Raw genomic sequence first — 22674 nt, 5'->3', positions numbered from 1 at the left:
CTTTAAAAAATTAAAAACAGAGTTAGTGCCAGCAGGCTGAATACTAAATGAACTCGACAGTTAAGCTTAGGATCAATATTCAAACTCAACAACTCACAGCCAGCATCAGATGATAGAAGGCATCAAACTAACACATTCAGTCTAACGTGACCACTTAATTAACTCATCCAAAGAACTGTAAGTAAGCAAAAAGTTTTGATTACAATTTTTATCCAATTGCGTTCTGATCTTTTCTCCCTAATCACACTCTGATACTCTCTTTTATCTTCACTAGTAGCGTCTGACAGAGAAGCACTGCAGCGATAATTAATCGACAAACCACCGGCCTGATGGGAGCAATAGGCGTCTGGGAAGAATCAATACTATAACGCAACCCTCCCGTGTATCAAACAGCTTTTCATCCACGAGAGGTGACAGAGCATTACCTCTACTCAAATTTACACTGCTTGTTCACCGTGTGTCTGTCTAGCAACTGCATTAAGAAAAGGACAAGTGATGCCTTCTTGACTCTCATGAGGGAGTGCGGGAACTGAGACAGATTGTCACAGCTGAAGTGCATGTTTATAGATCAGTTCTGACTGAGTGCTCCTTTAGGAAAAAGGCCTTCACTGCCCAATCGATGCGCCGATTATATCATTGTTACTTTCCACTTCATTATGGAACATGTGAGCTGAACACACTGCCTCTCGGCTATATAAAGATACAACCTTTCTCATACATTGCTATGTGTGTGTGTGTGTGTGTTAATTTGTCCTCGGATGTTTCATTGTAAGCACTGTTAACAGCCTGTCATGCACACTGAGACATGATAAATATCAACAGCTCATTAGATGTGTCACTTCAAAGGAGCACAGTAAAAAAATAAATCAGCGAAGCCTTGTCACAGAGATATCAAGGTGTTTCTCGTGTGAGAGCCTGTGAGTGTGTGTGTGTGTGTGTTACCTGTTACAGTCGACATGCAGCAGAAGGTGGGAGGCGCTGATAGTGAGAGCGATTTTGTGCCACTGTCCGTCGGCGAGGCGGTAGGGGAAGGACTCAGACCGTGGCTTGCCTTTGAAGCGGTAGTGGTAACGGATCTCCTCTCTCACCCCACTGCTCTCCAGCTCAAAGTAACTGCAGGGGAGGAGAGGAGGTCAACAGTAAGAGACACTCTTTCCTAGACAGTGTCTTTGTTCAGGGTAGAGAAATATATAAACTCCTGAAAAACACTTAACATTATAGGTACAAGGTTTTTGTGCAAGCAGAAATATATTCTGAATCATTTTAGACATAAAAACATTATTTTTCCAACATTTTATTTGAGAATAAGTGGAAATCTTGTTAAGTGGCATTTAGAATATAATTGAACAAGTGCTGAAACAATTAGTACAAACAACAGGAAGCCACAATTTCAATAACAAATCAATCAACTATGAGTTTTATGTTACTTATATTACTAGTTGAATATCTTTTGGTTTTGGATTGCAAGCGATCTGAAGATGTCTCTCTTGTTGTCCCAAAATATTTAACTGTTGGAAGACCGAAAAACAAATTGAAAGATTTATTCTTATAGATTTACTAGAAATGCAGATAAATGTTACAAGTGTCCCTGAGGTTGGTGCAAAACAGCTGGACTGAGCATGACTGAGCAAATTTCATGTCAGTCCACAATACCTGTTGTTGGGTTACATGATATCTTGCACACAAAGTTGACATTTTGACCTGAGGGTGGTGTGATAGGAAAACTCAGAGGGACATAAATCTGAATCTGCTTATTAAAATCTGACATTTTTTGTAGAAGTGGAAATTCTGCCCTGATGGTTACACTAGAGGAAGGATCAGGAGGTCACAAAGTCATTCGAATTCAAAAGGTTTTCCTAGAAATGTAGCTGTTTGTTTTCCAGACACCTAGTCACCATCCAGAGTGTTGGTCAAAGGCAGATTTTGACTTGATGGCGACACATTGGGAGAATTAACCTCTGAGGTGAATACTGATATTGATTGATAACAAATGTCATAAAAAATCTGGACAAGATTGTAAACAGACTAGCCTCATCTTTAGGTTTCAATATATTGGAGAAAAAATATAGTCAGACAATAAAAATGAGTTATGAAGTTAAATGTCATCGCAGAAAACCTGTCTGTAGCTGTATTCTAGAAGAAACCACAAACATAGTGGCTGATTTCAATGATTTACTGATACAGTACTTATCGAAAAAGGCCAGCATCATCCTAATCCCTGAATACACACATTGTAATTTCATTACCCAGCTGACAAACAATACAAATGTGTGTGCACATGAAGGACAGGAAGATTATGGACATAACAAACAGCTCTACTGAGGTGATTGCTTAGCGTAAGCTTTGTGTAAAAAGACAATTTGTCAGCTTGCTCACCAAACAGAAGAAAACAGATATTCCTGTCTCAATTTCACCCACTATTCTCATTCTGTGGTGTAACTGCAGGTGCTCGACCTGCAGCTCGTGTGGGCAACATGTGCACTTTACTCTCCACCCTCATCAGCCACGCTAAATTAAGAGCCAGTCAGCCACAGACAGCAGCAGTCTGAGAGCCGCGGGCATCCAGTCATGACATTTCAGCTTCCCTGCGGCTGCAAATGACCCCAACACTGGAACCCCTGGCCCAGCACATACAAAATACTGTATGTGAAGAACAGCTCCCTAATACAGAAACCAAAACTTTGCCAGAACCTAGCCTAATCCAATATACTGAGGCACACACACACACACTCAAGCACATACACACAGGGATCAAGCCCATTCAATACCAAAGCAACAGCTCTCATGCATATTTATGGAAAGGGAGAGTGGACCCGCTCCACAGAATATCAATTGAGGCTGTGCGGTCGCAGATTTATCCATCTTCCTGTTAGGAAAATGAATGAAAGTGAGATGAACTCATCAGAACTCAACACAAACAAAAACACCAAACACACTAATCTTCACACCGACCAGGTAGAGTGGACGTCCTCCGTCTGGAGCTCAGAGACATGATGTAAGCACAACAGCCTCTGAATATGAGAAGACGTTTCTATGTCCACTCCGAAGGATTTTTGATGTAAATATAGATTATTTACAGGATAACTCGGATTTCAAATGTCAGGATTTCGAAATGTCAAATATGACTCCTTGTTGCACAGGAAAACTGCGTGAGCACAACTACAGTTACCGCAGTAAGTCGAGTTTGAACCAGGAGATCCTTTTGTAAAAAATTACTAATATTTTAATACTTTTACCATTCAGCTTCATTTTGTCTTTCAAATAAACTGGGATAACCTGGAGGTTTGTTTGCAACTTGCCTTATGGTGCTTCTTAATCTGACTTTTAAGGGAGTATGATTACTGCCAATAGAAATGATGGCCAAATCTACCAAAAACAAGAGCCAGGTTGTAAAAAAAAATGCAATTATCTTTTAAGACTAACAAGAAGCCCACCTACTTATGTATGTATATTATGAATAGCTGTTTGGTGACTCCCCTTAAGGAGTATTTCTAGCAGTTATGAATTTGCTTAATTATTATTCAGTTATTTTAATACTTGTCCAGTCTTTTTTTCGTTCTCTTTCCTTTTGTTTTTTTTTTTTAATTTCCCTCACAAAAATATGCATGTTAATTTATCACATTAGGGACATCACTTCACATTATAAAGGCACATGTGACTTTCACTTGTGAAGGCATAAATCTGACTTTATATTATTTTTGCTTTATTTTCTGAGGGTTGAAATGATGGTTTTATGCACAGTAACCTTGCATGTAGTTGCTGAGTGATTGAACTTTGTCTGAATGCCTGAATTTTTGTTGATGGATTGCAATAAAAAAAAAAAAGCATTAGTCATCCTGTCATATTCCTACGTACAGAGAATGAAGTCGAATACATTAATTGTTGTTACCGAGAAAAAAAATAAAGAAAAGACAGAAGAGGAGAGGAGGAGGCCTTGATCAGTATGTACAGGCTTGCAGGGTTCAGCTCAAAAAGCTCAAAGCTTTCCACAGAGCTCATGACGGCTCATCAGCCCCCCACACAGCAGGCTGTGTTAAAACTAAAACAATTATCACACAGTAAATTAACAAACATCACAGAGAAGAGCTTTTCTACAACATTAAATTGCATTTGCACGCATCGAGCAGTGGCTGCTTACCTACTTGTGTGTGTGTGTGTGTGTGTGTGTGTGTGTGTGTGTGTGTGTGTGTACATAAGGGAAAGAGAGAGGTAAAGTCAGAACAGGTATAGCTGGCCAGTTCAGCTGTCTTTGTTCAGCATGTCATCACCCTGAAATTAAATGAATCCATCACTCCGTGGCTGCGCCGGGCACCGACCTGACAGTCCGTCCCCATCATGCTGCAGGAGACAGAAGCACTGATACTTGTCAGCTGGAAAAGAATCATTTGCATTGAACGAGGAGTAAAACGAGAACGAGAGCACTCCAGCTTCGCCTCTTCCACTGATGGAAGCCTCCTCAGGGCTTCGAGAGGCCCGGAATCACTGAGCGAGCAGAAACACTGTTATCCTGATTTGACTCGGGAAATAATCATCAAAGGCATTAACTCCACTTCACAGCGAGCGTTTATTTTATGAAGCATTTAGTGGTAGCTATTGTATCCCCACATTACAGCATATTTAATGAAGGGGAATAATCTTTTGGCAGGCTGTCCGTTTGTGAACGAATCGTGCCTGACAGACATTGAAAATAACATGTGTGTGTTTTGGTGCTTCTGTGCTAAATATAAACAATGAGTCTTATCAACTTATCAGTTTTAAAGGATTTTTTTCATGACTGAGCCTTTCGTAAACCAGCGTTTCAAAAAGCCACTTATTTGCCGATGGCAACTGCGTGGATCTAACAGACCCCTAATGTGAGCATCCATGGCTTTCAAGAAAAAAAAAAATCATGTTTGCATATCAAAGAGCACAGAACATTTTGGCTTACAGTGGCAGAGGGAGACTCCTCTCTGATTAGAATGTGTTTCAATTTGATGTGATAGCAGAACCGCACTACTGTGTAGGCCACTATTTTCTAAACAGAGATACGCTTGAAAAGAAGATGTGCATGTAAGAGCTTAAAGAAGTCTCCTGAATTGCTGATTAAATAATAGCTTTTTACATGGTAACTACAGACATGTTACAGGGTAAAGGACAGAACAGGTGGTATAGGTTCCATTTATAAATGAACAACAAATATTGTTCAGGATCACCTGTACACTCCAATAAAATAATAACAATGGAGTAGTGGTTGCCCCTCCCTCATTACCACCACTGTGGTGGACTTGAGCAAGGCCCTCAACCCCAACTGCTCCAGTGGAGCTGCTCAGTGGCTGGCTGAGACTGTGGTGTTACTGGTCAGCTTCCAGGTGTGAACGTGTGCAACTGTGTGAATGTGCAAAAGAGAGGCTTAGCCCAACTGACAACCTGATAAAATGCATTACAGACCTAGATTATTGGATGGCAAAAAACTTTTTACAGCTAAACATGAATAAAACTGAAATTCTTATTGTTGGCCCCAAAAAACAGCAGCAGGAAATAGCTTCATACCTTTTCTCACACACCCTAAAAGCCAGTGAGCAGGTCAGAAACTTGGGAATCATCCCGGATGCTGATCTTAACTTCGAAAATCACGTATCAGATATTACAGGATCATCATTCTACCACCTGAGAAATATATGAAAAGTGAAAAGATTCATATCACAAATCGATAGAAAGAGAAATTGGTCCACGCATTCATGTTGAATAGATTCGATTACTGCGATGCTCTCACTGGATTATCAAAACATTCAAAGGAAGACTTCAGCTCATACAGATTTCATCCGCCAGAGTTCTTACCGGTACAAGAAAACATCATCACATTACCCTGAAACTTAAATCACCTCATTGGTTTGCCATTCAACAGAGAGTTCACATTAAAATCCTCCTATTGGTTTTTAAGGCACTACATGGTTCAGCTCCCCAGTATATTTCTGACCTGCTCTACTCTATCAATGGCTTCGTGGTTATACCCAGAATAAGATCAGGAGCTGGTAAAGGTGCATTTAGTTACTGTGGAGCTGCCCTCTGGAAAGCTCTGCCTGATGCTTCATGTTTTTATGTCTCTTTTTAAATGTAAAGCACATTGAGTTTCTTTTTGATGAAATGTTCTCTATAAATAAAGCTTGCCTTCCTCTCAGTGAAACTTCCCTGAATAAATAAAGGTTTAAAACACACACACACACACACACACACACACACACAAACACAAAAACAATCAATGATGGGACAGTGAGGCCTGCAGAGGACACACTGCTTGTGTCCTCCAAATCTGAACAAAAAACAGCTGCACTTTTTGTTGGCTCATCATGATGTATTCAGTCGAGAGGAACACCTTCAGTGGAACACAGCTTTAGATTTTATTCTCATAGTAAAGCAAGTTTCCTTGCATTTTCATAAATAAAGTAAACATAACTGGAATATTGTGAGGGGAAATGTAAAGAGTTGCCCTACACAACAGGAAACCAACTTTGTTGTTGGGACCCATTCAGTTATGTCTATAGATGTGGTGATTTTGCTTGTGTAAAAGGACATTTTCATAGAACTCTGAAGCTCCAATCACTATATTCTGAAAGGTTACTGGTGCCTGTGCAGGACTTATCTGGGCAGGACTGTGCAGTGGCACATGGTGTCATATAGGTCGACCTGACATACTGTACAGTACATACACAGTTGTTGGCAGACTATATGCTGTTCTAAAAATATACATTGAGCATGAATTTATCATGTGCCTTTAGGCAGCATAGTGACTGGATGGGTAATGGCAGTGTCCAGTAGCACATTGGTCCAATTCTCAACACTGCTGTCTTTATATGATTTAGATGCAAATACACACACACACACCCATGGGTGCCTGGTTATGTGTTAAAATGGGGTAGCAAACTTGGAAAGATACATCATTGGCAGGGGTTGTGGAGGTCCTCCCCCAGGAAAAAATTGTAATTTAAAACAAATTTCCTGCTTTTCTACACCAACTAACCTCTTGGATTCAGTCAAGAAACAGCCACCTGCACTAGTCTAGATTAGTTAGATTGAGGGTGCAATGAAAACCAAGAATGCACCAAGAACAGTATATGATTGGGTGGATCAGGACAGGAAATCATTATCAAAAGAATGGCTATTTCATATTTGAAACTTCATTTATAAAAACATTATGCAGCCTAAAATGGTAGTAGGTTTCAGGCTACTGGGCCATCTTCAAGGACAAACAATTTATATAAATGAAATAGCCTTGCAACACATCACCATATGATTTGGATCATTAAAGCTGGTTAAACAATGTTAAACCTGAGGATTGCTATTCTCAGTACTCACAATACAAAGTCTTCAACTGCAACAAAGTACAAACAATTTAGATGAATGAAATGGCCTCACAACAACTATCTAATTCTAATCTCACCTGTTTTTTTACCTACACGTTCTAACGGTAGCTATTCTCAATAGCACCACTAGCTGATGTAGTCATAATGTTATACAAGAATTAATAATCATAACTTCAAAGGCAGATCATTTTAACTTATATTATCTCAAGGACTATTTTAATGCACAACTCAGAAGGTGACTTTTGCTCCTCAAGTCTCAAAAGGGCCATTTAGTCGAGGACTAGACCTTACTGTGAAACCACCCCTTAGTAAACTTGCACCTCTCATTTACCCTATATAAGAAAATGTGAGAATAATCATAATAATGAAAGCACAGCACAGAGCAGCTGGATGAGAGGAGACACATGCAGTGATGTGAGGCAGAGCTGTTGTATTGAATTGCATTAGATTGCACAGGTGTTCCTAATAAAGTGGCCCATGACTGTAGACAGACAAAGGTAAGCTAGCAGCTCTGATCTGACCAACTGCAGCTTTTATAAATCCTTCTTACTGGCTATAGATCAATCAAAAAGAGAAGTATCCACAGTAAGTTTTCACCAGTGATGCTATAACATAGGAACACTTCCAGCTAATGCTTATGCAACCCCTTCCCCCAAGCCCCCATTTTTTGTTCTCAATATTATGAATGCGCTGAGTTGGTGATTCACACTATCTGCTGATAAACAGCCACAGGGCAGGGTTGCCAGCTGTGTCTCTAGAGGTGGAGGATGTGGGCAGTAGAGGAATCTCATGAGTGTGGTGACAGCTCTGGGAAGAAGCTGTTGAGTTGACAAGTGGTCTTCATCAAAATGCACTGGCATCATCTCTAAGGGAAAAGTTTGGGAAATGAATGGCTGCCTGAGAGTGCTAGGTTGGCTGTATATCATCCTGTCCTTTTTCTTCACCCCTGGTGTCATGCGGCTATTTTATGGGGGGCAGCTGACAGCCAATTATCTGCTCAATAGGGAGGTCAACACCCTGGAGCTTGTCCGGTGAACAGGAGGAGAAAGAGGTAAACTAGATACTATGATGGAAAAATATACCCATGTCTTCTGTCACTGACCTGGAAAATGTGACCGGGATTGGTTGTGAGACTGTGCTTCAGTTGTCACAGGAAGAGAATCCTTGATGGGAGTTTCTGGATTTAGCACATGTTGTCATCACATCCTAGGGTGATGGTTGATAGGTGCAACTTTCAACACTGAGCCCAGATTGAGATATATGGACCAGTTGGATGTGATGAGCAGGAGGAAATCAATTCTCATTTTCACAGTTTGGAGTGTGATCAGTGTGAGATTGTTAGCAAAGCGTAGCGTGAGGAAGACCACCTCAGGTTGTTGGTGGTGAGTTCTATCAGGGTTGTGTTGTCATCAGGTATAACAGCTTGATGGACAGGTCAGAGTATGTGGAATCATTGGGTTCAAAGGAGTAAAGAAAACATATCCACAAGGGTGCATCTCCTACAGAGATGCTCTGGAATAACTCCTCCATGCTTCCTTGGCTAACACACTTAGTGAGGAAACTATTGCAGTTATCACCCATGGTCCAAGATGTAATTGTCATCAAGAGTTTTCTTAATGAAAACTGCAAGAAGAGACATGGAAAAACTCCAACTTTCTTAAAAAAAAAACCTTTAAAATGTTTCCACAGCTATAGGGCTTGTCATGTCCTTATTCCACTGCCGGCCTATCTGGGCTTCATTGCTTTGGCTTAAAATTGAATTTTCTGGCTGCGGTAACATAAATGGCAGTGAGCTTTAAACCCAAATCCATGGTTTTCATAAGTCCCTTCAGAAACCTGTGGTTGATATTATAAATGCTACATTCAAGATTTTCTAGTCTACAGTATTAGTATAAGCTAGTAATCTAACCTTATCTGTTATACAGGCCATCAGTTACTGCTGGTCTGATGAAAAAAACTGCACAGTAGAGCTGCTGCACCATGGAACATTATACAGATTAACAGATTAACAGCTGATACTGAATGTTGAAAAACTAAACCAAAGCAAACACAACAAACAGTTAGTTTACATGATGTGAAACAGATAGCAAAATGAGAAGTTTAGAGGTGCAGTGTGTCATCTAGCAGTGAGATTGCAACCTTTCCCTTTCAAGTATGTAGGAGAACCTACGGTGGCTGCAAAAATGCAAAAGGCCCTCTCTAGAGCCAGTGTTTGGTTGGGTTACTGTAGAAACATGGCGGTGCAACATGGCAGGCTCCGTGGAAGAGGAGCTCACTTCAATTCAATTTCTGCCAAGTCTGTTCTGTTAGATGCCACTAAATTCTACACACTGCACTTTAGTAACCCTGTCTCCTACAAGTTATGTTCATGCACAACTAAATTTCAATAGAAAATGTGTTTTTCTAGCAATGTAATGCTGGCTATGTTTTCTCTCAATATAATGAGAAAATGTTGAGAGAAAACATAATTGTTGTTAACATATTTGACAAGTTGCAAACATGTTCACTGAACGTATGGGTGACAGCACAATATCTGCCAGTAGAAACACTGTTTATAGTTATGTTTAGGCACTGGCAGCACTTGATTAAGGTTAAAGAAGATCATGGTCTTGGTTTAATACAGAAAAAAGTCTGCAATGACTTGACACATAACATGTGTATTAATATTTAAACAAAGCCATGATTGTTCAATAACCTTAACCAAACTCTTTTGTTGCCATGCATAAACCTAACCACAGGCGGTACTCAGGAGGCAAACCCAGTTATCTGTTGCCAGTTTCAGAGTCCTGCATCTTGTACGTTCCCCATCCACTCCACGCATTATATAAATGTGGTGCTTCATTCACTCGTAACTTGTGAACATAATACAGACAGCGATTACATGTATTATTATTAATTATTATTAATTGGGAAAACAATTAAGCTGTATATGAACATAATTTCTAGGAGACAGGGTTGATTACAGACCATTACAGAAGACTTTTCAAACAATGACCAATTTTCAGTCTTGATGTTGGGATCCTGGTATTGGTATTACTTGGTATGAAATTGAAAAATAAAATAGTCAGTGGTATTTTCCATCCCAATATTGAGAGACAATTTTTAGGGTTTCTGATGTTTTGCTGCCAGAAAGCTTTTTGTTAGGGGTGTAATGGTTCACAAAATTCACAGTTCAGTATGTACCTCAGTTTTGGGGTCATGGTTTGGTACGTTTTTGGTACAGCAGGAAAAAAAAGGTAGAAAACAACATTTTGGTCATTTATTTTGAAAAAATTTAACATCCAACAATGGGTCATTGTCCTTACTTTGCGAGGCAGCTGGAATCGCGTGATTACGACATCACAATATCACTTGAGAATCCATCTTGTCAGGCTTCAAGTTATGTGCTTGTGTCTGAACCTCCAGTGGTTTGGACCAATCAGCGTCCTATGAGGATTCTCGCGTGATCTCTGGAATCCAGCTGCCTCACAAGGTATGACGATGATAGACGGTGACAGACAGATGGTTCATCCAATCACCTGCCAAGTATTTTTTGAAAGAGCCTGCCCTTTTCCAAACAGTTTCCAAGGATTTCTCATGGTTCTGTGTAACAAACCATCTGGCGTGTCACGTTATCATTGGCCTAAACTATTACTGAAACAGTTTAGTTGTGCTGCAATGGAAAAAGAAAAAACAACTTTTCTGTTTCTTGCAAGGAGTCAGGACACCTACTGACAGCTGTTTTATGCTGATTTATGGTCGCTCGGAGCTGGTTCTTGTGACATGTTGTCTGACCATGTCAGAAATCAAATGTGTTTACAGTTGTTCTGAACAGCTTCACTCAAAGGTGAACATCACAGAGAGGGGAGGGGGATAGAGGAGACAGCTGTCACAGAGAGGGGATGGAGACAGAGGAGTCATGATATCATTTAAATACGGGGATAACGGCACATATATTAATAATAATGACAGCAGTGACACTACATGAACACAGGTAACCAGGGTAACCAGGCTAACTTGGCTAAGGCGGCTAGCATGCATCTATGAGCATGCTAGAAGCTAGGTGATGCACTGCCAAAACATTCAAGCACTGGAATTCAAGCGCTAGAATTATTGTTCCACATGTCAGAATAAGTGGATTATTCAATTATTTTGACAGTAATTGTTTGGGTCACAGAGCAAACTGATCAGAGGAAAGTCGCGTACCCAACTCAACATCCTGTACCAAACAGTTTGGGACTAATACACAATCCTGTGTTTTTTACTTTATGAGGAGAGGGAGGGCAGCAGAGGGACTTGTAATGAAGGTCTCAGGGGTCTGAAGTCTGTCAGACAGGTAGAGGAGGGCTGGCTGTCTCAGGGAGGGGCGTCAGGGGGATCAGTCATTCAAACAGTAAGAATGCCTTTTTGTTGCCAGTGACCAAGTGAAGCCTCTGTCATGTTATATGTAATCTTGATAAACAGATATCTGCATATGAATGCAGAATCTGTAGGCAACAGGACAATATTTTGGTATCGGACGCGCTCTGGTTTCCATTTGTAGTCCGAGTAGTATTGACAGTTACGTTTGAAGGGGCTTCGGTTGCATGCAGGTAAACAGTCTGTGTGGAGAGCAAAAGAGGCGGAACACATTGGCTTAAATGAAATCTTGGAACCCATCAGCTGTTGTATAATGACAATTTAGCTTTTTATTAGCTTTTTTTATTTTGCATTCATATGCAGCTATCTGTTTATAGAGATTACCCCAAATATCATCTGGACATAAAACACCTACAAAAAGTTACTAATCAGACTGTAAACAATGACCTGCGCAAGAGAGGAAGTCTTGGCCTAGATATCTGCTGGGTACACCGGAACCCCCAAAATATTGGTCGTTGCCCCCAGAGGCTAAATCGTTGTCAGACTGATAGCCGATGGGTGTAATATGAGCAATTCTCCTTCTTGTGGACTTGATATGTTCTTCAGGGTTCCTCTCTGTATAGGCTTCTTCCGGTAATAGTTCGACACATGTTTTTGTAGGCAACCTCACAGAAATGGAGACAGTCTCTGAAAGACCAAATGTTGACGTCAGAACTCCTGTATCTTGAGGATGAAGTGCCTTTGATATTGGGGCCAGTTTGGGTGCCTTCATGTTTCAAATTCAAATTTGCCTCACATCTTAACACTGAACTGAACAATATTTTTCAAATGAGCAGTGAATAATTACATTTAATGGAAAAGCTCGATGGGGCTTTTCAGGTTCTTTTAGCTTTTAGGTTTTATAGCACATTTACCGAATAATTCAGTCTCAGCACCTTCATCATCATTTCCAGCAGCAGGCAGCTGTTTACAGCAAAAAAAAAGCTCTTATGTACCCACTGTACGCTACCAGCCACACAAAGTTAGTGACAAGCTGGCAAAGAAAGGGGTTGGTGGAAACCAAACCAGTGTTTGCTAGAAACTTTATTTGTGAAGTTGGTCTTCTCCTAAGTGGCCAAAAAATCAATTTATACAGTTTTAACTTACAGTAGAAAAAATATAACCCATAATGAAGTCTACAGAGTTGTAAAGTTTGGTTTTCAGTACTGTTATCTGCCCTACTAACAGGCATTCGATTATATCCACCTTTGTCAAGACAGTTTGCACACATCAGGAAGAATGATTCAAAAATTCAATAGAGTATAACTTGTAGAGCAAAGACTGTAATTCTGGGTAAGAAGTGCAAAATTTTGCATTTTGGTCAGCCTTGGTAAGTTCACAGAAAATCAAAGGAAGGAGCAGAGGGAATCATTGTTAGTCAGTAGTTGTAGTGTATTGCATCCTTTTTCTCTGAGCAAATACTGCTAAGAAAAATTCAAGGAGTGCAGGGTGGTATCTGTTTGAGGTGAGAGAGCCTTACCTACCCCTACCTCATAACTTACCCCTTCTCAAAAGGGGAGCTCAAGAGTTCAGAATCTGAGCCAGCAGGTTTCTTGTCTATAACATTCATACTCAAATCCCATCTGATAGCAAAACAAAGTTTTAAATATTCTGCAGATCAAGTTTAAGCATAAAATAAACAGACAGAGTGATGATTCACCGTGGAAGCCCGGCACATCACCAAACAGTTCCTTTTTTTTTCATTTTAAGAATTTTCAGATCCTCTGCCAGCGGCTGATAAACAAACCAAAAACTGCCAATTACAATGTTGGCAAATGATCATACTGCTTCTTATAAATATGTCACATCACCTGTTTTTCAAGTCTGTTTTATACATTATATATTAAAATCAGATGCTGTGTGTTCAGATTGAAGGATAGGCTCTAATTTTCTCAATGTGAAAAAAGTCTCTTAAAACAATAGCAATATGTACATGGAAATTGTTATTGGTTGCTGTTTTCAATGGAAGCAAAGGGGGAGAAAGTCCACAGTCCTTGTTATGTGTTAAAATGCATTATAAAGTTCAGGCAAAGCCACTATGATGCTTCAACAGTTTGTATTAGTCAAATCAGGTATCTTCCACAGGGTAAAGTCTTTCTGGTACAAAAATTCCCCCTTTATGTTACTTTGTGTTTTGGTCTGAAATCATCTTTTTTTAAAAAAGAAGATTGCCTCCCCTCCAATTTGATTGTATTTTTCTTTTTGTGATGAATTTTTATGAATGTATGAGTGACTGAATTGTTTGTATGACAGTCGTGGATCAGGGCCGGATACAAGTGTTTGTGTTTGTGTCGAGTGGAAACTTCGGACGGAATTTTAAATGGGGTTTGTTCTCATGTTCATGTCCATCTAAATGTTTATATAAGAATAATTGTGCTTTAAGGTAAATTTTTACAGTATCCAGCTTCCCCATGCTTACTGACCAACATTCCCAAAGTTTTGCCATAAAGTCTAGTTTAACAAGTCTCTTTCTTCCATCTCAGTGTGTTTTCAACTCCCACAACACATCAACTTCAACTCAGCATGTTTCCTTAAAAGAGAGGAACCTGTAAGCGCTTATGAAGTGAGGCACAGAGGGAGAAACAGACCTGCAGAGTGACAAAGGGCAGGCAGATGAACAGAGCAGCTAGAGGAGCTGGCTGAGCATCTTTAGTCTTTGAGTGCTCAGGTGGGAAGAGCAGTGGAGAGACCGGGCTTTGAGTTAGTTCTTCACAGAGCTACTGCCACTTGCTGACAATGAAAGCGTTACCGGGACCCAGAAAAATGCTGGCTAGGCAGAAATAGGCTCCTTTTGTTCTATTCAGCCTAGTGGAGCAGTAATAAACCTTCCTTCCCATTCCCTAGTGCCGGGCAGAAGAAGTGAAAAAAAAAAAAAAGCTTCTTCTGCTTTTGCAGCGGCTGCCGAGAAACGCTTGCATTCAAAAGGCGTTTTCACTTTGAGGATGAGCAGAGCAGAGGATGAGAGGAAGGAGGAGACATGGATATTATCATATCGGGAAAGTGGAGCTGGCAGAGGAGGTGGGAGGGAAGAGAGGATGGTTTGATTGTGCCGAGAGAAAGATGAAGAAGTAAAGAAGGGACAGAGAGGAATGTATGGCTGGATTTTGGCGAGCGGTAGAGCTAGCTGTCTGTTAGCCCGCAGAATGGAAGGGCTGTGTTATAATGGGAAAGAATGGGCATCGGCTGGGGGCTCTAATAGGGCCTTCAGAGATGATTCAGAGGTTCAGAACAAATCATTGGTTACAATGGAGAACATGTCTGCACCGAGCCAGTCAAGGCTTTGCCCATTTCTCCAAATTTAATTACACTCACAGTCTGGCAGTCTGACTCACACAACAACTCGTCTCAAAATAACTTCAGCCTGCTGCGGCTCGGCTGGGCTAGTTTTTCATTCCAATATATACTTTATGACACTTAACAATGGACAATATTCGAAGGGAAATGAAAGGTCTTGAAAATCAAATAGCTGACTGAAGGTTTATTCTTTATATTTAAGAAATAACTGTCAAAATATATCCATATATCTCTTTATATGTAAATGTTATATGAGTCTCTTAACTCAAACTACAAAAAAGAAACATTTCATCTTGGAAGGAAATGTTGTTTCAGTTGAAAGACTTGGTGCTCTAAACTTTCTGTACATCTACCTAGCATTAATGCTAAGTGCAGAAATATGTGTTGTTGTGATTTGGGTGGGTTGACCCTTTAAAAGGCAGCAACCCCACCCTATCCATTTATTTGTGAACAAAATAAATGTCATAGACTGGCTCAGGAATCAGTATATTTGACAACCGGGTGTGTTTGAGCATGCCTGACTGCCTTGAATGCAACATTTGCTTAGTCCAAGCGCTCCTCTGAGCTACATATGCTGCATGGTGCATGTCATTGGTGCCTGAAGGAGGACAGTACAGTCAGCTGGCTCCATTTAGCCTTGCTGTTGTTTGGCCAGCCCGCTGTGCGACAATTACGCCTGCAGGTAATATGACAGAGAGAGAGAGACTGACAAAGAGAAAGAGAGAGAGAGAGGCAGCAAGAAAGTAAGGGGACAAAAAAGCTACTCCCGGGGTCACCTTAGAAGCACAGCAAGGGCCAACTGTGCGTCAAGACCTTCATATATTTCTCTTCAAGAATGGATCATAAAGGAGGAGCTTGTACAAAAGTGAGTGCACACACATGCACATACACACCAGTGGTGAAAGAAGCATTCAGATTATTTACCTACGTAAAAGTTTTGAAAGTCAAAACAAGAGAAGTAAAAGTACATACCTTCAGCAAAATGTTCTGAAAAGTATCAAAAGTTAAAGTTACATTCTCTAGACTCTGTATATCATGGAGCTCTGAGATTTATTATGAACTGTAAGGCCCTCAGTCCTCACTGCACACTTTGTGCTTGGGTTGGTTGGCCCTCATTGAATTCTCGGAGACTCCTCCACTGGCATTATTTTATTTATAAAGCCATTCTTGGGCTATTACCAGCATATCTATGTGAGTACATCAAAAGGAAAACTTGCAAACAATCACGCTCTTCGCTCACAGAGCATCTTTTTGGCTGACTGTACCCAAGAGTTGAACAGAGTTTGGTAGAAGAGTTTTTTTTATGTATTCTGCTCCCTATACTTGGAGTTTTCTACAAAATGAGTTCAAAAAAACAAAAGTCACTGGTTTCTCTGAGCAGATTTAAAGCTTCGCTGCAGGGACTCTTTTCATCATCATTGATCTGCCAATGTCAATGAGGTCACTAGGAGTTTTTTAATGTCTCAAATTGCTGCTGTTTTTCAGTCTAATTCTAGTATCAAGGTTGTATTTTTATTTTCTCTTTTATTGTAATTTTATTGATTGTTTTATTATTTCATATTGACTAACGAGAGGTCTGTCTGTCAGTATTACTTGTTTTTATGTCTTGGCCAGGGTACTCTCAATGAGGTTTTCCTGGTAAAAAGGCCATGTTATTGTCATGATGTTGCAATTCTGTATTGCAATATTGGCTTATTCTTAAATTAACATCTAAGTAGTATTTTATGTTTAAGCTAGTGAAGACAGAGATAATCTCAACTCTTCTATGGACGACTGCAGGTTATAAGTGAAGTAAACAAGACTGTTGTGTCATTTCACTTGTAAAACCTCACTGTAATTTATGCAAAGCTTTTCACTTCATGAGCACTTTTGCCAAGAAATCTGTCCAAGAGATTTCATAGATCACTTGCTACATGTTAAAATATAGTTATTAAAGACCATTGAAATAAAGGTTTTAATCTAAAAAACCTAATCTTACAGAACAAAAATTTTGTTCCGTTTTGACAGATGGTGTGATGTCTTTTCATGGCTGTGCAGTTATTAGCTGCTCCCGTCAAATCACTTTTACTTTTATTCATATCCGTTAAATCATCATGTTTCAATAGCATTCTCTGCAGCATGCCGATGAGGGACCAAAACCTGTAACCACTAATTCATTGCTGTTTTTTTGCTAAAACATTTTTAAACGATTATTTTTCATGAAGTAGCTTCAATGCAACAGCTACTTTTTGAAGTACTATAGCTTCAGTTTAACATAACATCGCCTTTTGTCTCAGTGACAAAAAGCTACAGTACATTTATCAAACCTGCAGCTATTTTTCAGTGCAGAGTAACTGGTTGCTCGGTTTCCTACGTTTTAGAGAACTAGCTTTCCCAATACAGCTCTCTTCATCAGCGGAGGGGCCCTCTACTTCACTCTCCTGCTGTGTATGATTTTGCCTGTGTCTCCCAGCATACACATCTACACACTCGCTCGCGTGCTCATTTTTGCCTGCGTGTTTTACTGAACTGAAGGCTTTTACCTTCGAGGTCTGGAGGAAAAATCAATGGAGCCTGCCCTTTAAAAACAATTCGCAGTTGTACTGTTTCTCAGGTGGCTGGGGGGTGGGGGGGGGGGGGGGGGTGAGCTTGCTGACTGCCACTCACTGATGTCCTACAGCCATCACATTCTGCAGCAGCATTCAGTCCCTCGCAACACATTCAGTAAGACCCCTTGAAACAGCCGAGAAGAGATTAACAATGTCAAAATAGGAGCTCAGAGAAGATGTATGCACTTGTTCTGTACTTGGTAGTTCATGAAAGCTCAGTTACATACAGTATGTTCAAGTTATCAGTGCAACAGCCACATTCAGTGATGTTGTATGTCTGTTTGTGCAGAATAAACATTATCAGCATGCTTGGTATTGCTTATTTCGCAGACACAACACATGGGAGGTTATCCGTCTAGCTGAAAAATTCTCATAGTTTTGGAAACGCTGCATTATTCCAGCCGTCGACTTGGCCTCCCATCACCTGCTGATCCACACTGACATTGGAGTAATCACAGGCTAATCTTTACTTTACTATACCTCAACAACATCCATCTGCAAACAGCCATGAGTAGGATGAGAATTCATGTCAGGGTTTAATTTAAAACGAGGGAGCTCTGTAATCCGTGGAAGTAAAGTTGTGCTGAAAAGGAGCTGCAGGCCAAGATGAAGAGGATTACAGATGGATTACCTGTGTTCTGACTCGTGGATGGAGAATATGACTCCTGATGTGGAGGACTTCTGCTGGATGGAGGCCAAGAAGGTAAACTCACTTTTACTCCTGAACAGCTGCACCACTTTTTCTGTGATGTGTGCCGGGGCATGAATCGCTCTCCCAACATCTGAGGGAATTAAGTGAAATGGAGAAAAAATCATTAGTTTGTGTAAACTTTTTTTCACAGGCGATGTGCCGTCTGCCTCTTCAATGACAACATGCCAAAAAATTGCGAGAAACATATTAAATCACCTAATAACACACGGTGAAACACAAAGTAACACCTTTACGCTTTGAAAATATATCTCATCAAACTTCTCTGGCAGCCTGTGTTTGAAAAAGAAAAACCCTCTGTTGTTGCCAAGAGGTTTCATACACCAAACTCTTTTAATCGATGCTGAGACAGTAAACTTTGCACATGTGTGTTTGTGTACACTAAAGAGAACTTTATGTCTTCTTGAGGATGGAAAGATCAGCAGATTTTACCCTTGTAAATCCATCTTCTTCTGGACACAACCCTTGCACAGCATTTTATACTTGTCTCTTAAAAGGATATTACCGGTTTATTCCACTTTCAGTCTTATTTTCATAGTTTTTGTCATCGTTTCTATCAGCTATGACAACATGGTACTCACCAATGTACCTGCAGAGATGGAAACACTGCAACATTGCTTATTACAAGGCAGATGGGGCAAGAAATATGAAGAGTCAGATGATCAGACAGGTTGTGAACAAGCAAATAATTTAGCCAGATTACCTAAACTCCTTGATTTGGAGGTAATACAATAATAATAGTAGTATTACAATTTATATAGTGAGTGCACCAGTATTGGTAATAATCCCTCATTGCTTTGGTAAGTATGGTAAATCATCATTGCTTAGTGTGCGGTCATCTTCCCTCTGATATATGCCATTGCCATGACCAGCAATTAGTTTTTGGTGTGCCATATACAGACAACTATGATTGATTCTAGCATTGTCATTGTGAGTGTGGTTATAGACTCTTAGGTCACACAATTGCAGTATCTTTAAGTAGTCTGAATGAGAGGCTTCCGTGGTTCCCCGTTGTACATGACAGACAGTCCGGTTGAGAGGACCCTGTGGTTGTCTCAGCGCAGGGCTTTTAAATCTCCCCAGGGTGACTGTGGCCCGCCTGCCCTCACACTCAGCCTCCCTGCTGTCACAGCCCAGTCGATGGAGTGCCACTTCCCCTGGCACCCCGGTTCTCCAACATGCCAGACCCCTGACCCGAGTCTATCATTAGATCCCCTTTCAAATCTGCAAATCTTCAAACCTGTTTTTATGATGTGAAGATGCTGTCACATTTCAAACCTGCTTTTGTTTTTATATCTTTTCCTGACAAGTAAAAGACGGCGCTGTGTGTTGCATTGATTCAGAAACAGTTTAATTGTGATAAACAAACAAGACCATTTCTGAGAAACCTCTTTTTACTTCCTAAAAAGCCACTGAGATCCATTTTAATCTGCAGCTGTCGCTCTTCATGTAACAGTTAATATAATCAAGTTCAAACTTTTTTCACCACTATGATCGATACCAACAAATTGTAGGAAGTCCTGCTCAAAAAAAAGGCAGCAAACACAGAAGCAGACTGTTATTCCAATGCTTATGAGCTTAGCTGCAAATGGATGTGGGAGTTGAACTGTGCTTCATCTATATACTTCATTCCCCTTAAAAAGTAAAGCCAGGGCTGGATGATCCATCTTTCAACTGACTCAGACTCTGAGAATGAACACCAGAATTTCTCTTTATGTGCAAACAACATTAAAATACAACAAGTCATCATACCTAAATGACTAAGAAGGTTGGTTTTCATTGCTTTCTGATCCCGAGGATCAACAAGTTCTCATTTATAGATGACAAAATACTGGAGATCATTTGTCAGTGTCCTCCAGAATAATAAAACCAATTCATATGAGCGTTTTCTAATCTGCCACCTTTATGGTTAAGGTCTGGTTAGTGGTCATGGTTTGAAGAAAACAACACACAAATGTTGGTAAGAGACAAGATTTCCAAGTCAGACACACAACAACCAAACATACCCTGGGACGTCCCCCCTGAGAGGTTTAGTGGCAAAGTAACGTCAGACTACTCCTGATTTTGCTTTAGGGAGAGAAAAGTCATTATTCACATGACCGCTAGAGGTCCCTTTTCAGGAAAAAGTAAACATACTATAGGTTGTTTCAAAGCGAGTCCAGGTCTATATTTTTCTAGGGCTCTACTAGAATATCTTGATTTACAGTTCAACTCATACTGAGTGTAGAGGTCACCCACGTTTGAAAGTGTTCAGAGCCCAATACACAGTGATTGTAGTTATATACATAAAATGGAGGAAAATAGACTTCAGGTCACGTTTACATGTATGTAGTGCGAGTGAAACACAAGCCATTACGCAGCCTGTGTAGACAGCCGTATTGATTACAACAGTGTTTTAACGTTACCTTTCCTTTTCACAGTTGTTATTCTACCAAACCTCGCCTTGTTCAACCTTTAATACTGATGCCATGTCAACTAGCTTGCTAGACAGCCATTTTGTTAACCTTATGTCATTATTAACTCCATGGGGCACTTTCTTCTTTATTTTCTTGTTGACACCAACCTCAGATCTATTCACTCTTTTTTTTAATGCAAGCAGATTGCAGTTGGCGTGTGTACAGTATTCTTTTCAATTGTATTAAGCTAACTACTTTTATTTCCATTGTTTGGATCAGAAAGTTAAGTTTGTCATGTACATTGGGCAACCAAAAAATTTGTTTCAAAACATTTTATTGTCTTTACATCTCCTATTGTTTTAAAGAGATTATTGGGCCCCAGTTGTTGAATCGTGTCGGTATAAAAAAATAAATATGCAAATCAGAACATGTTCCATGTCTGGATGTATTCCTTCAACTGATACCATCAGGCCAGACGCTTTCTGCAAAGCTGCATTCTTAATCATTCAACCTGTGTTTTTCATCAGATAACGATGAGATACAATCTTATGTGAAATAAGTTTGACTAAAATGAATAAAAAATGTGGTTTTGGCTTGACTAGATTGACTGATATGTTAATATAATATGATGGCTAAAAAAGACTAAAATGTCAACAGTTTTCATTGAAACTGTACTAGTTACTGTTTTCTTTGACTAAGATAAGACTAAAATGCCCAGAATTTAAGTCAACTAAAACTTGACTAAAACAAAACAGGTTGAGATTCATTAAATATGATAAAAACAGACAAAGCTTTGAATGTTTTTTTTTTGTAGGGAAACAAAGGGAGCACTCATAAAGTTATATTTTTATCAACTCGGAAAAAGGAGGTCAGGAAACACATGAACTGTAGACCCCCTGCATTTAGGGTAATAGGACAATTATTATAAAAATACACACAAAGGAGCGAAGGTCTTTTTTTAGTGTCGAGAGTTGTTTTGGTCTAATATGAAGACTGGTTGGACTCTTGAAATCAATAAAACCATTTTGTTTTCTCTGGTTAGTTTGGGATGTGAGTGTAACAACCAAACAATCCACTTTTCATACTTGTTACTTTTTCAGATCTCGCCAAAAAAATAGACTGAATATCTAAGAAAATTCAAGATGTTACCTTGAAACATATTTAATAATCTAATGCAAATTGTGCTTGAAATTGTTTTCTTGGATAAGAAAATATGATTCAATCATCCTAAAATAAGATATTATGACTTTCTTGAATTGGGCTTTTTTTAAGGTGTGCATGGTCGCCTCATCTAAATAGGCTGATGTCACAAACGGCTGTCTGAGTCCTCATATCAACACTTCCAAGCCCTGGCATCCTCTTTCACTCATGCATTTAAACTGAGCACGCAGCTGTCAATCAATGTCAGTTATGACCCAGATTTGTTACTGAATCTTGATTGATCTTTTGGAACTGTTCTTGTTTGCCATTTAAAATTACAATGTGAAAAAGTACAGTATAGTTTACATCCTTAAACTTTTTATATTCTCTTTTAATTTTGAAAATATGCATAGTGTTTGACACACAAACACACACACACACAAGATGCCAACATCAAAATGTACCAAATCTGTCAAAAAATTTAAAAAAAAGTCTGTGTTTGTGTACAAAGGCACACTTTAATGTAATTGCCCAATGGATACAGTTGCAAAAAAATCCAACTTGAAGAAAACAACAATCAACAATCTACTAATACTGATGGAACGGTGTGATGGGAGGAAAACCAAAGCAGACGCCTTCAAAGTCTCCACTGTACAGAGATCTCAGGCTTTCAGATATAAACAAACCCATTAACAGGTAGAGCAGGAAGATGAAACTCAGTGTAGCAGGCAGCAGCCGGCTGTCGCCCCCCCCCCACCTCCCTCCACCCTCCCTCCTTCTCGATTTTACAGCTCATCACTTTAATCAGGAGTCTGGCGGGTCCTCCCCCA

General features: G+C 39.8%; 1 protein-coding gene across 1 annotated transcript in view; it reads right to left on the bottom strand.

Annotated features, from left to right (window-relative positions):
* LOC137168899 (protein kinase C-binding protein NELL1-like) overlaps nucleotides 1-22674 on the bottom strand; it is a 280046-nt gene that overhangs the window by 224479 nt on the left and 32893 nt on the right. The window contains exons 3-4 of the mRNA XM_067571791.1: nucleotides 18231-18381; nucleotides 943-1113 (exon numbers count right to left, since the gene is read on the bottom strand). Of these exons, the coding sequence (XP_067427892.1) occupies nucleotides 943-1113; nucleotides 18231-18381 (322 nt within the window). The remainder of the gene's footprint in view (nucleotides 1-942; nucleotides 1114-18230; nucleotides 18382-22674) is intronic.

Source organism: Thunnus thynnus, chromosome 1 (genome assembly GCF_963924715.1).
Source record: "Thunnus thynnus chromosome 1, fThuThy2.1, whole genome shotgun sequence".
NCBI lineage: Eukaryota > Metazoa > Chordata > Actinopteri > Scombriformes > Scombridae > Thunnus > Thunnus thynnus.
The sequence above is the reverse complement of the archived record's forward strand: the minus strand, read 5'-3'. Positions and strand labels throughout refer to the sequence as shown.